This window comes from Acomys minous, assembly GCF_964271855.1.
Source record: "Acomys minous genome assembly, chromosome: 5".
NCBI classification, from domain to species: Eukaryota; Metazoa; Chordata; class Mammalia; order Rodentia; family Muridae; genus Acomys; species Acomys minous.
The window spans coordinates 61,112,529-61,125,265 of record NC_140494.1 but is presented as its reverse complement, the minus strand read 5'-3'; the positions used below and the strand labels follow the sequence as shown (position 1 = coordinate 61,125,265).

At 41.7% G+C, this 12,737-nt stretch overlaps 1 protein-coding gene and 1 long non-coding RNA gene across 3 annotated transcripts in view; one reads left to right on the top strand and one right to left on the bottom strand.

The window, feature by feature from the left end:
• Positions 1-485: 485 nt before the first annotated feature.
• WDR70 (WD repeat domain 70) overlaps positions 486-12,737 on the bottom strand; it is a 221,056-nt gene continuing 208,804 nt past the window's right edge. Inside the window, exons 18-19 of one of the 2 annotated variants that reach the window (XR_014779175.1) lie at positions 533-705; positions 486-502 (exon numbers count right to left, since the gene is read on the bottom strand). Coding sequence is in view for 1 of the 2 variants with exons in the window: in XM_084781528.1 (XP_084637654.1) it covers positions 618-705 (88 nt within the window). In the remaining variant the exon portion in view is untranslated. The other variant, XM_084781528.1, reaches the window with a different exon arrangement.
• On the top strand, positions 1,576-11,916 carry LOC311597144. The gene is made up of 2 exons (XR_014779111.1): positions 1,576-5,793; positions 10,445-11,916. It is a non-coding gene; the product is annotated as an uncharacterized lncRNA (long non-coding RNA).

Sequence of the window (12,737 nt, the reverse complement as noted above, 5' to 3'; positions counted from 1 at the left end):
CACCCATGGGGTAAGTATTGCCACCATGAGGTTGGAAGAGAGATCCAAAGGGTAAAGTGCCTACAGTCATCTGACTTCAAAGCATGTTCAAATTGTCAGACACATGCTATGTCCTAGCAAGGCCACACTTTGGTCTGAACTCACCTAATTATTTACAGTCATGTAAACAACTGTTGTGACGCTGTACAGAAACATTAGCTTTTGAGTCCTATTTCCATATTATGCTCCTGGATTAGCTTATGATAGATTATACAGCTCATCAGATGATTGCCCCTCTAAGCGAATCTGTACAAGATCAGTAACTGCTAAACAAAGCCTCAAACCCCTTAAATATTTAGTAATAATGGGCTGGGTCTCTTCTTATTTACAGGGAGCATGGTCTAATAATTTCAGTTGAGAAAATGTAACCACAAGCAACATGAAAACATCAATCTTTGAACAATTCAATAACAGAAAGGACAAAATCTGTTTGTAAAAATGTGTATTTTTTATTTCATAAACAAAGAGAGAGAGAGAGAGAGAGAGAGAGAGAGAGAGAGAGAGAGAGAGAGAGAGAGAGAGAGAGAGAACACTGCACTCTATCTCTTGTTCCATGCAAATGGCTCTTAAAGAGATCCTCAAATTTTACGTTTTTTCCATTCTGGTTCATTCTTCGATTCTTCATCATCAGATTCCACTTGGGCAAACATGGTTTTGGGCTGAGTTCTAAAACAAAAGAGGAGGAAACTACAAGTTGGTGTTTTTGTATTAGGCGTTGAGTCTCCCATCAAGCAGGAGCAAGTCTGGGGAACTCATTGCATTTCAATTATTAAATATAAATCATTAAACTTCTGGCAAAGAAAAGCATAGTGAAAAGTTAATTATGTTCAGGAAAAGCGCCAAGTATTCTTTTGAAGGATTTCCCTCTGTGGCAGACACTGTATGTTGTCCTTCCCTTAAATAAAATGAAAATGAATCAAATCCAGTGTACCCTCATGTATCATCACCTCCCTGTACTGCCCACTGAGGCAAAGTGGGACCATTTGGAAGGACAAACTATGGCTACCATACAAGACCCTACATGATAGATATTTATGTACACCTACCTACCTGGGTTATTTTTAGACTTAAAGAGCACATGTGACAGTGGCACAGATGGGAAATTTTGAGTTAACTGTTTTCTTATCTGGTAAGTTTAAAATATTAACAAACATGTAGTAACTTATACCAGTAAAAATTTTTGAAGTAAAACAAACGAGTACCGATTGACTACCCTCCCCAGATCAATGCACGGAGATGCCAAGCACCTAGGACACATCATTGAACACAGTGGCAACGCTGCTATACAGGGCCACTGCTGAACACCACACAAGTCACCAGGCAATCCTTGTGGGAGGATCTTCGTGCTCTGTAACCATGCATACCTCAATGACATTCCTATTTCTCCATTCCAAAAAAAACAATTCTAAGAAAATGTCAAATGGCTGTAATGCACTCCCTTTTGTTCAAGCTACTGTGGTCTCCACATCTACCTAGAGCAAAGCTAGCTTTCCCCCCTCCCCCCCACCAGCCAGTGCAGTTGGTTAAATCCTCACTACTTCAAGATGCTGCTATGGTGTCAGCACAAAGTCACAGGTCTTACATCTCAAAAGGCAGATGTGGACTTTCACAGACCATAGGTACTAGAAAGCAGGACCACGGGCAGCCAACCAATTGGTGTTTGCTATATATGACCTTCTAGCAAAGACACTGGTCACTCAGCAAATCTACAGAGGAATGAATGTGCCAGCTTAAAAGAAGCAAACATTTAACTTTTAAGGTGAGGGGTAGTGGGCTTCTAAGGGTATCTGGCAATATTTGACCAATGTCAACTGTAGTGAGACTTAAGTACTAGGCCTCAGCAATGATGCTTCTCATGTGTGCGCACGCACACACACATCAAACTAGGAAGGGAATTTACTGTGAAGAAGGGTTTCAAGGGCGCTGGAAGAGAAGAGAGGATAACAGGATGAAGATGACCAAAATACATTACACCCACGTAAGACATTATCAAATAATAAATTAAAATATTTTGAAAATATTTTTGTTAGAGTCAACAAATATATCAAATTGCTAGAAAATTTCCTAAGTGCTTACTTGGTGGACCACAACCTCCATCCTGCTCATAGAGAGGGAAGCAAAGAGACTAGGCAATGAGGAGATGGCAGAAGAATGCATCTCCTTAACACAGAGGTGTGAGTGGCTCCAAGTACGGTGAGATGCTTCTCATCTGGAGAAGCCGCACAAAGCTACTGAAGGTGATAAAGTGCAGACACTGGGGTTTTACTCTCGTGCCCACTGTTTAAGGAGTGCCCTTTATTTCTGAGAGTGAAGCACAGGGGCATGATGGGAATGGGAGGTCCAGCGCAGAGAAACAACCCATCTTGCCCTAAAACCAAAATTCTAAACGAATAGTTCAGAGCCGTTAACAAGAGCTCTTTGTTCTTTGCTAAATAAAAACAAGGTTCTTTTTTTCTTTTCTTTTCTTTTTTTAAGTTTTTTCCCCCTGCTAGCTCATGGAACACCACCACCTAACGAGTGTGCTCTGGAGGAGCACAGCAGGACAATCATGGCTTTCAATCTTGCAGCTTTCTTCAGAGCAAGTCCCGCCTTTGAATTTATTTCCACAAGTTACTCTTTTGAAAAAGTCTGTAACTCCACACATGAGAATGATCTTAACAATTCAATTCAGGTCTATCTCGGGGCATTTTAAACAGTCTCTTTAGTCACCACTTGCCCAAGGCAATGAAGAACAGAGACGGTTGGGCAATCTCAAACACAGTTAGGAGTAGAAGGAACAGGGTTCTTCTCTAGGGAACGGCCTAATTTGCCCTTGGCACGTGAAACTACTATAAAAATAAATCAACAACGCCAAGGAAAAGTGATGTGACACACGCAAACAGATGAAGTACGAATGCACGTGAAAACAATTTAGAGCTGGTCTACACACTCATCATGCTTTTGGAGCAGTAGGAAACAAACAGCAACACACATCCTTTACGTCTGCTCAGTGTGGGTTCTTTTCTGGGCTGCTTAAAGAAGAGGAATTAGTGTGCTGATCTTAGCATTGCCACTGGGTACTTCTATGACAAGCCAAACCAAATGGACAATAGAACACAGTGGCAACTCAGAGCTACATGTGTACATTCAACAAGTGCAAGAAGGGCATTCACCACTTCAAGAAAGCATTTACATTACCCACCATTCCTTATCTTTTATTTTTTAAAGATTATTTTTATTTTATGTACATGGGTGTTTTCCCTGTATGTGTTATGTACTATGTGCATGCCTGGTATCTGCAGAGGGTAGGAGAGGGCACTGGACCCCCTGGAATTGGGGTTATAAAGTAGTGTTGTGAATTGAACCCAGGTCTTCTGAAAGAGCAACCAATTATCTTAACCCCAGAGCCATCTTTCCAGCCCCTTATCTTCTAAATACTAACAGCCAATTCCTTGAATTTGCAGCCTAATGACAGATTCATCTCCCTTGCCCTAAAGGAGAACAGATAGACGGAATGCCTTAAGAGAAATGGAGAGATGACTGTAACCCTAGTGTGTAGTCAGCAGGCTCAGGGGGAAGCCACAGGCTTCACAGGAGAGTCACTTAATGCCTACTTTATTAAAAATCAACTTCACCCAGATCTGTTCTTTTATTGGCTAATATTAGCCATTTCCATGTGTTAACCTAAAACCTAAACTTATGAAAGGCTGATGTGAAACTTGCATCTTCTGGTTTGATTAACTCATCTGCTTAAATTTGGTAACAGCTCATTGGATTACTAAGGAGTTAAATTTCAATATAATGACCGCTGTCACCGGGAAATAAACTAAACAAAGGTGTGCTTTGGCTTGTTGTCTGGCTCCGTCACATTTCCTGTAACACCTGCATTTGCTACAAGTAAATGACTTCACAAAGCTAATACAGAAGCGTATGCAAATGCCCATCAAATCTGCGAGTTATATTTTGGTGATGCCTTGTTGTAATCTTTCTTGATTTTAAAAAAAATCTAAAAATTTTGCATCATTTATTTTTTTAGATTATTATATAATTATATCATTTCCCTTCAAGCCCTCCCATATACCCTTCCACGCGCTTTGAAGTTTATGGTCTCCATCATTAGTTCTTGTTATGTGTATATATGTGCATGTATATACTTATATATTTCTAATGTAACCTGCTCAGGCTGTGCAATGTTACATGTATGTATGTACACATATCTACTTATATATTTCTAACGTAACCTGCTCAGGCTGTGCCATGTTACCTGTATGTATGTACATGTATATACTTATGTATCTCTAATGCAACCTGTTCAGGCTGTGCCATGTTACGTGTATGTATGTATACATATATACTTATGTACTTCTAACGTAACCTGCTCAGGCTGTGCCATGTTACATGTATGTATGTATACGTATATACTTATGTACTTCTAATGTAAGCTGCTCAGGCTGTCCATGTTACGTGTATGCATGTTCTCAGGGCTGACTATCGGTGTTGGATACCCAGTTCGTGTGCTGCCTCTGGGGAAGACTGTGTCTCTAGCTCTTAGCGTGCCTTAGCTGGCTGAAGTTCGTTGTGAAAGTTAGTATACAAAGTCCTGGGTTTTGTTGATGCATTGGCATACGTATGTGTCATTACACTTCATCCTTAGTCACCTCCCTCCCTGTGCTCCTGCTCCCTTCTGGTCCCCCCAAGTAGTCTTCCTTCCTGCCTTCATGTCACACTTACTCCATTCCCTCCTTTGGTACTTTAAACGGAATTCTTCAGATTATTTGTACAATGTGAGTCATGGCAAGTGTGCACTCCAGCAAGCTGACAGGAAACCATGGAAAGTGAATGAGTACCCTTCAGTGTTTCCATCTAGAGCAGCCAAGGATGAGCAAACACCCCCCCCCCATCTTCCAAAGGGCACTTAGGGTGCACTCTCTGTGTGACAGGCCCAGAGTGTCAGGGGACTGACCGCCTATTTCCTTCTGACTCAGCTCCCACCTATGTGCCTGCATCTCCTTCTAACACTCCGGCCAGAGTGACATCACACAGTGCTCTCGGCTGCACCGGGAAGTCCGCAGGTCACATTCTCTTTAATTATGGGTGTGCTTCTGATATGATTCACATAAGAAGCAGAAAGCAAGCTCCTGAGTAATAGAGAGTATGAGCAAAGTCACCTCAAACATTTAATCATGAGGATGCAAGCACAGACTACAAGCTTTTTTGGCTTAGGGCCCATTGTTTATTATGAACAAAAACCTCAAAGCCAAAACCAATTATAGCCATGACGCGACAATCTGACACACTTGTTAACCCTGCTAGGATGAATACAGCCCGGCTGAACTCTGACCCAGTTGTCACAATCACAGAATTATTAAGATTAAATAAAAGGCTTGACCAAAAGATTCAGCTTGAAATTGCTCCTTCTGTATGTGACAAGCTAATCAAGTTTTTTGTTTTTTTAAACACTGGGGCTGTGTAAGAAGGTAGGAGGCAGTAGGTGCTTCTAGATAAAGGATTTCCTATTTTCTTCAGGAAATGAAGACATAACATTTGGAGAAATAAACACTTCTTGGACTCATAGTCAGACTACAGTGCTCCATGTTTGCGAATACAGAGACTAGAAAAAAGGACAAGTACAGAATAAAAATAAAAATAGAAAAAAGAAAAAATAAGATGAATCCTGTAAAGTCACCCTTATTGCCAAATAGTAAATAAGCAAGAATGATACGACTTAAAAGAAACAAACAAAAACAAAACAAAACAAAACAAAGATAGAGACAGGCCAGGTTTCGTGAAAGCTCCTTCTACCTTCTCACTTACACAGTTTCTAGGTACTTCCCTTAGTGGGCATAGATGGAGCCCCTCTCCTTTATGGATAAGGGAGACAGTCTTAGCAAGGCAGGAGCAGCACTCCGCAGGCTGCAGCAGGGCTGCAAGTGCCCTCAGGACTTTGACTCTTAGTCTAGTGTTCCCTCTGCTAAGCCATGCTGGCTCAGCAACATCTTCTCAGCACCCTGATAGCTACCATCCGCTGCACCACAAGGAGAAACGACCACAGTGCTCGAGACCGTAGCCTATCATGAAGGCACACATCCCAGTTCTGCCTCCTGCTGCCTGGTCAGGCTAGACACTTCCGTTTCCTCACCTACAAAGTGGGACAAGAATATTGCTTATCTTGTGAGTTATGAGGACTATTATGATAAAGCAGAGAAAGCTTTTTAATAAGTCTGTCATGGTATTAGTACAATAAAAGTGTCATTACTGTCACACAACTTACATTAGAGAACAGGGGTTCCTGACTTCATACAATTGACATTTTTTTCAAAAGTTCTGTGTATAATATATTGAATAAAATGATTCATAAGTTAAAAACAACATTGCAACATGTTACGTTTTCAAATCCTGGGGCAAATTCTTTTTCTATAGAAATGACTAACTCTGAGTCTTTTATAAAAATGAGGCTGTCTGGCTTGTAAGTGCGATTTTTCTTAAGGTGGAATGACATATGATTCTGAGTAATTACTTTTACATTATTTCCAAGCATTAGTGTGCAAAGTCATTACTTTAGGCACTCCTTAAACTGTACAGTCTCATCTGCAATCCCACAGAATCTGTCACTCTGGAATAGACCTGGAAGTTTACAGTTCAGTCCTCTCCCCAAGAAACAACCCTGCACCCCTCACCCCCGGACTGTCTACAAGACAGGCAGTTCACAAACCTAGTCTAAGGGACACTGTTCTCTACGCAGGCACATGGCAGACAGTGACAATCAGCACGGAAAGGTAGCTCAAGGAAAAGAAGATACTTGTCCCTCTGGGGGTCCCTGTCTCCTCCTGACACAGATCACACAGAAATCACCCCTTGCTCACATGACTGCTCTAACTGTGGCTTATGAACTCAATATGTCTTTAGATGGATTCTTTATAGGTGGGAATGATATTTTCACACACACACACAACACACATCCACACAGCTTGTATTTCAAAAGATCTGCACAGTGAAGTCAAATCGACTGAACCAGCAATAATGGCAGCTTATCTGGCAAGGAGAGCAGCCATGGTTGACAGAGCTGTCATCCTGGCAGGCTGCTGGCCGTGCTCCGAGCTCCCACACACATCTATCCCTGTCTGATGTGTAAGCTAATAGCATTCTGGGTCTACATCCTGCCCCTTCCCCAGCCAGCTCCCCTCCCCTCCCTACACCAGCATCTTTGAACAAGAAACTGTAACTGAATCTGCCCGAGTGCAGCTGAACAAGAGCCCTCTGTAATCCTGCTGTGTTTGAAAACTTTCATGGCTGTTACCCTGCTAATGCCGGGACTGGACTTTAGATCTCCAAATGATACATGTAAAGTGTTCAGACTTCATTAGCAGCCCTGGAGGATATAGGTGAGTGTATGCTCTGTGTAGCACGAAGACTTGTGGAATGCTGTGCTTTTTTGTTCAAGCGAGATGTAGTAAATACACCTTCATTTCATCACTGACAGAAGTCAATTGCAGTGAAGAAAAACAACCAGACACACGTTCTCAGTTACAGTGACCTTTACAAAAAGATCCTTTTAAATATTAGCTTCCCTTCAAACACTTTGCCACTTGGCAGTAAGCAGGATACTGTAGCAGGTGAGCACAGAAGAAACAGCACTGTGGTCCCAGCTAACAGATTACATGCCACAGACAGGCAATGCCTTCAACTTAGTTAGCAGGCACAAACGCAAGGCACCAAAGGTGGGAGGAAGGGAAGAGGGGAAGAAAATGCAGCAGAAAGCTGCACACCCGGAAGAGCACAGAGGCTGGGTCAAGGCGCTAAGGTTAGTACTAGCTTCAGGCCCCGCTGGGGGGCCTGGGGGGGTGCGGGGTACAAACCACATAGCATTCTCTCAAGTAAGGGACAGTATGGCAGTGTCTTTCCTTCCCACCTAGCACATTTGTTCAACTAAAGATAATCCACTTGCAACGACAAAACCATCTTAGTAGTTCAGTGAACACCACTTCAATTAATTCTATTTAAATAAACTTAGAAACCTGGATGAATAACTGTCCAAGAAATATATTCTTTATTAAGCAGCCTTGGAAAAGTCATAAAATCTAGACAGACTGTGACAGAAGACTGTGGGAAAGACTGGAGGGGCATGGTGGGTAAACACTCTGCGCTCCAAGGAAGCACCACACTTTCGCAGATTTATAAGACAATTAAATATTTACAAAATAGGCAAGTCTTTAAAAGGGTTTTATTTTTTGTTTGTTTGTTTTATTTTTTGGTTTTTTGAGACAGGGTTTCTCTGTGTAGCCTTGGCTGTCCTGAACTCACTTTGTAGACCAGGCTGGCCTTGAACTCACATCGATCCATCTGCCTCTGCCTCCCGAGTGCTGGGATTAAAGGCGTGCGCCACCATGCCCGGCTTAAAAGCTAATTTTTTAGGAAGCTGGCCTAACAGCTAGATAACAAACTACAGGAAGGCTAAATCAAGGTTACCATATGTAGGTCAAAGTGGGAAAGACGTGTGATCACTTCAATAGAGATAGAGGAATTAAAAAAAAAAATTTAAGGGGTCAGTGAGATAGGTAAAAATCATTCCCCATACAAGCCTGACAAACTGAAACCAACTCCTAGAGTCCAGAGTGGAGGAAGATCTACTCCCCAAAGCTGTCCTCTGACTGCCACCCATGAGCCAAGGCGTACAGTACACACAGTCAGGCAGCATACAGACACACACAACAATGATGAGGAGGAGGAGAAGGGAGAGGAAATGACTTTTAAAACAAGTTTAAAGAGGCTGAAGGAATGGACAGGATTCCGTACAGAGACATCCTTGCCTCTGCAGGCAGCGTTCTCTGTATGGATGCTCAGGCCCAGGGTATCTGCAGGCCCCGTGCTCTATTTCAGTCAGGTCATGTTAGCAGGACTCTGACAACCACATCTAAAATAGCACCTGAGGTCTGGAGAGATGGCTCGACAGTTAAAACACTGGCTGCTTTTCCAGAAGACCTGGGTTTGATGCCTAGCACACAATTGGCAGCTACCTACCATATGTTAACTACAGCTCCAAGGGATCTGAAGCCCTCTTCTGGTCTCTATGGGCAATACAGGCAATACACACATGGTGCCACAGACATACACACAGGCAAAACAGGCATATTTTATATGCATGAAATAAAAGAAAATTTCACAAAATTAGCACTCAACCCCACCCTGACTACTCTACGTCCCTTTCTTGCTGAGTTTCCTCTGGAGCACTAACTGTCATCTGACAGCGTCCTGCACTATCTGCCACGGTATACCATGGCACAGGTCCATCACAACGCCTGCAGTCCCACATTCTAGAACACTAGCTCACATAGGAGGTTTCCAGTAGATCTCATTTAAGTGAATAAGTAAACGAGAGCAATGAACTCTTCCTTAAACTCTTGTATGTATATTTTCAAAAGTGTATTTTATATTTTATGGGGAGAACATGAGAGTAAACAATATGAGACTGTCGGTTGGCTTTCTTCATGTACAAAAAGGGAAAATTCACAGTTTACTAGAATCTTCCCTGTTAAAGGTCAAAGGAAGAAAAGCATGTTTACTACCAATGACACATTTACTATTGCTTTGGAAGTCATCAGTGCAATTCGGTGGGAAAGAGTAGGAGGCATAAACTTTGGAAAGGAGGAGCTCAGCACCGTGTACATAAAAATTTATACCTAGAGACCTAAAAGAATTTGTATAAAATTATTTAAAACGACATAAATACAATAAGCAGCTGGACACTGAGATACATGCTGTATGTGCAGCCACATGGTATTTCCATATAGTAAGGAATTGTAAATTTGGTAGAAGATCCTACTTACAACAGCACCCAAAGAAATAGGAATAAGCTTTAATGAGACTAAGACACTGATATATTGGAGATACTGGAACATATATATATATATATATGTTCTCTTGGGGAAAATTGATATAATCCAAACAAACGTAAAATCAATAGCAACTCTATTCTTAGAATTGTTATACCATAGGCAAATACATATGCCCAAAGGTACTAATTTCAGTATTGCTTATGAAAACTATAGACTAAAAACAATATAACCACTATTCAAGAGGGTATTGTTTTAGAAAAATAAAACTATGTAATACATGGAAATTAAATAAAGGGCTAGATATACAATGGATAGACCTAGCCCAACCTCTAAATATGTTCTAACAAAAAACAATGTGTAAAGCATGCTATACACATGTTTTAAATTTTTTACACTTATTTGTTGTGTGTGTGTTGGTGCATTTGGCTCCACTCGTGCATGTCTGCCATAGCACACATGTAGCTATCAGATGCCGACATTGGCCATTCAGCTCTTTCCTTCCACCACACAGATCCCACGGCCTGAACCTGGGTTGTCAGGCTTGGCAGCTGCTCTACGTCCTGGCCCTATCTCTGTGTTCTGAAATAGTGCAGGTATCTATACACAAACCTGTCAACGAACGGTGTGCTTTTAGCTTTCTTAAAAAATATAATTAGTATGTGTGGGCTCATAATTTATACACAGGCACTTTCTAGGAGGGTAAGCATGGCAGCATCGTCATCCTGAATGAAGGACTCGGGGTCTCCACTCAGTACTCATGGACTCCCCACGTCACACACGAATGTACTGCTTAAAACTCAGACATAAAAACTACACAGTGAACGGAAGTGGGCCCCTTAGCAAAGTGTTTCAGGTAATCTTTTGGAAGCATTTCAGTGATTTACTTCTGTGTACACATTTGACTATCAAAATGATGTTCATTATGTTCATCAAACTGCAGACTGTGTATCTCTGCTTTCTCCTCTTTCTTCAGCTTTCGGTGGTTCTTTCTGAATAAGGCTTCTTATGGCTATAACAGACAGCTACCCGCTTCATTACAAATAGAAGAGTCAACACAGCCACAGTGCAGACACTTACTCATTGCTAATGACACTTAACTTACAGATGTGTACTACATCGCTGAACCTAGAGCCTGTTGTGGAAACGGAAAGTGAGGATGCCCTGCGGAGGGCACGGGGCAGGCCGCGCTGTGGAGAGTGAGGACGCCCTGCAGAGGGCACGGGGCAGGCCATACTGTGGAGAGGGCAGGAGCTACTTCCACTAAAGGGCCTTCTATGAGCCAAAGCTGGGTAATGTGAACAGTGAACAACATGATGAGTCTCCAAGTTTCACTCAGAAGAAAACAAGCATTTTAAGGTTCCCACTAATATTGAATAGCAACTCCAAAATCAAAACATAGGAGGAAGAGTTTTTTTTAGGAGAAGGCAACAATAAATACAGAAAACAGGAAAGAACAGGAAAGCCACCACAAGACAACCACCATAGTAATGGCTGCCACAACAAAACTACTGTGCCCCAAAACCTGAGGAGAGAGTCTGAGGAGGAATAGATCTGCACCTTCTAGAACAGAACCCCAGGAAATATGCTCCCCAGAAACAGAGATGACAACTCCACAGAGGAGAAGCTTCAGCCAGGTGACTAACGTCAGCAGCCACTAAGAAGACACGCCAGTACTGTGAAACCCTTGACAGGACCCACAGAGAAGGCCTAACATCACTCTCCTATTTTTTTTTTTAACCAAATATACCCAATGTCAATACAATCATGAGAAAATATCATACAAGCCTAAATCAAAAGCTCACAGAATCATTGACTTATTCATTAAAAACACTAACATCATGAAAAACAAGAAATATGGGGAAATTATTATGACTAAACTATTATGACAACAAAACACAGCACAGGCTCCTGGAATAATGAAAAAACATGAGAAGAAAATCTGGTCAAGGCCAAGGAAGGTGTGTAGTCCACAGTACTGCACCAATGTTAACCTTGTGATTACAATAATCATATATAGGTCTCTATCTCTCTATCTATCTATCTATCTATCTATCTATCTATCTATCAATCACCTATCTATCTATCTCTGTATGTTTTTAAGTTATATTATAGCAATTATTTAAAGGAAATATCTTTGAGAATGTCAAAATTTTTAATATCTTGATAGAAAAGAAACCAGTATGTAGAATAAATGGAAATGATAGAGAAATATGGTCCCACAGTTTATAATGAAGATTTATTAACAACACAGGAGCCATCCTTCACATTTCACCTGTCTACAGATCCCTTCACACAGTCAGACAGAAAATTAAACAGAAAGAGATTTCCAAAAGCTCAAATGTAGCAAACGCAGTTCAAATAAAACTCATTAATGCTAAGAGGGACATCTGAAAAGAAATTGTACTCATAAATAGAGATGCTATGAGTTTTAACCGTTGGCCAGTAGCGGCAACTACAGAGAATCATCAATCATTTTTCAGTCATGTAAGGTGTTAGGCCCTGCCTAAATCTAAAGCTAGTTCTAGTAAAAACCTGAAAGTCAATAACTGAAAGTCCAACAATAGTACCTTCCTTGGTGTAAATGTGGGTGGTGAGGTGGCACTGAAAACTATTACTCACTTAGCCATGTAAAGCTGTTTGAAGGACTCTAAAAGGTGGGATTCACAGGGGAAGACTAATACACAGCTCGCTCCCTGAGAGCTAGCCTGAGGCAGGAGCAGGAGGACTGCAGCACAGCTGAAGCCAGCCTGGTACCCAGTGGGCTGGGGCTGCATAGGGAGACTCTTGAAAAGGCAAACCACAAAAACAAAGCACTGCACCCTGCCCCCAGGCCTCCCTGAGGGACAGGCAGGTCACTTATCGCTCAGGCTGGCCTCCAACTCACTG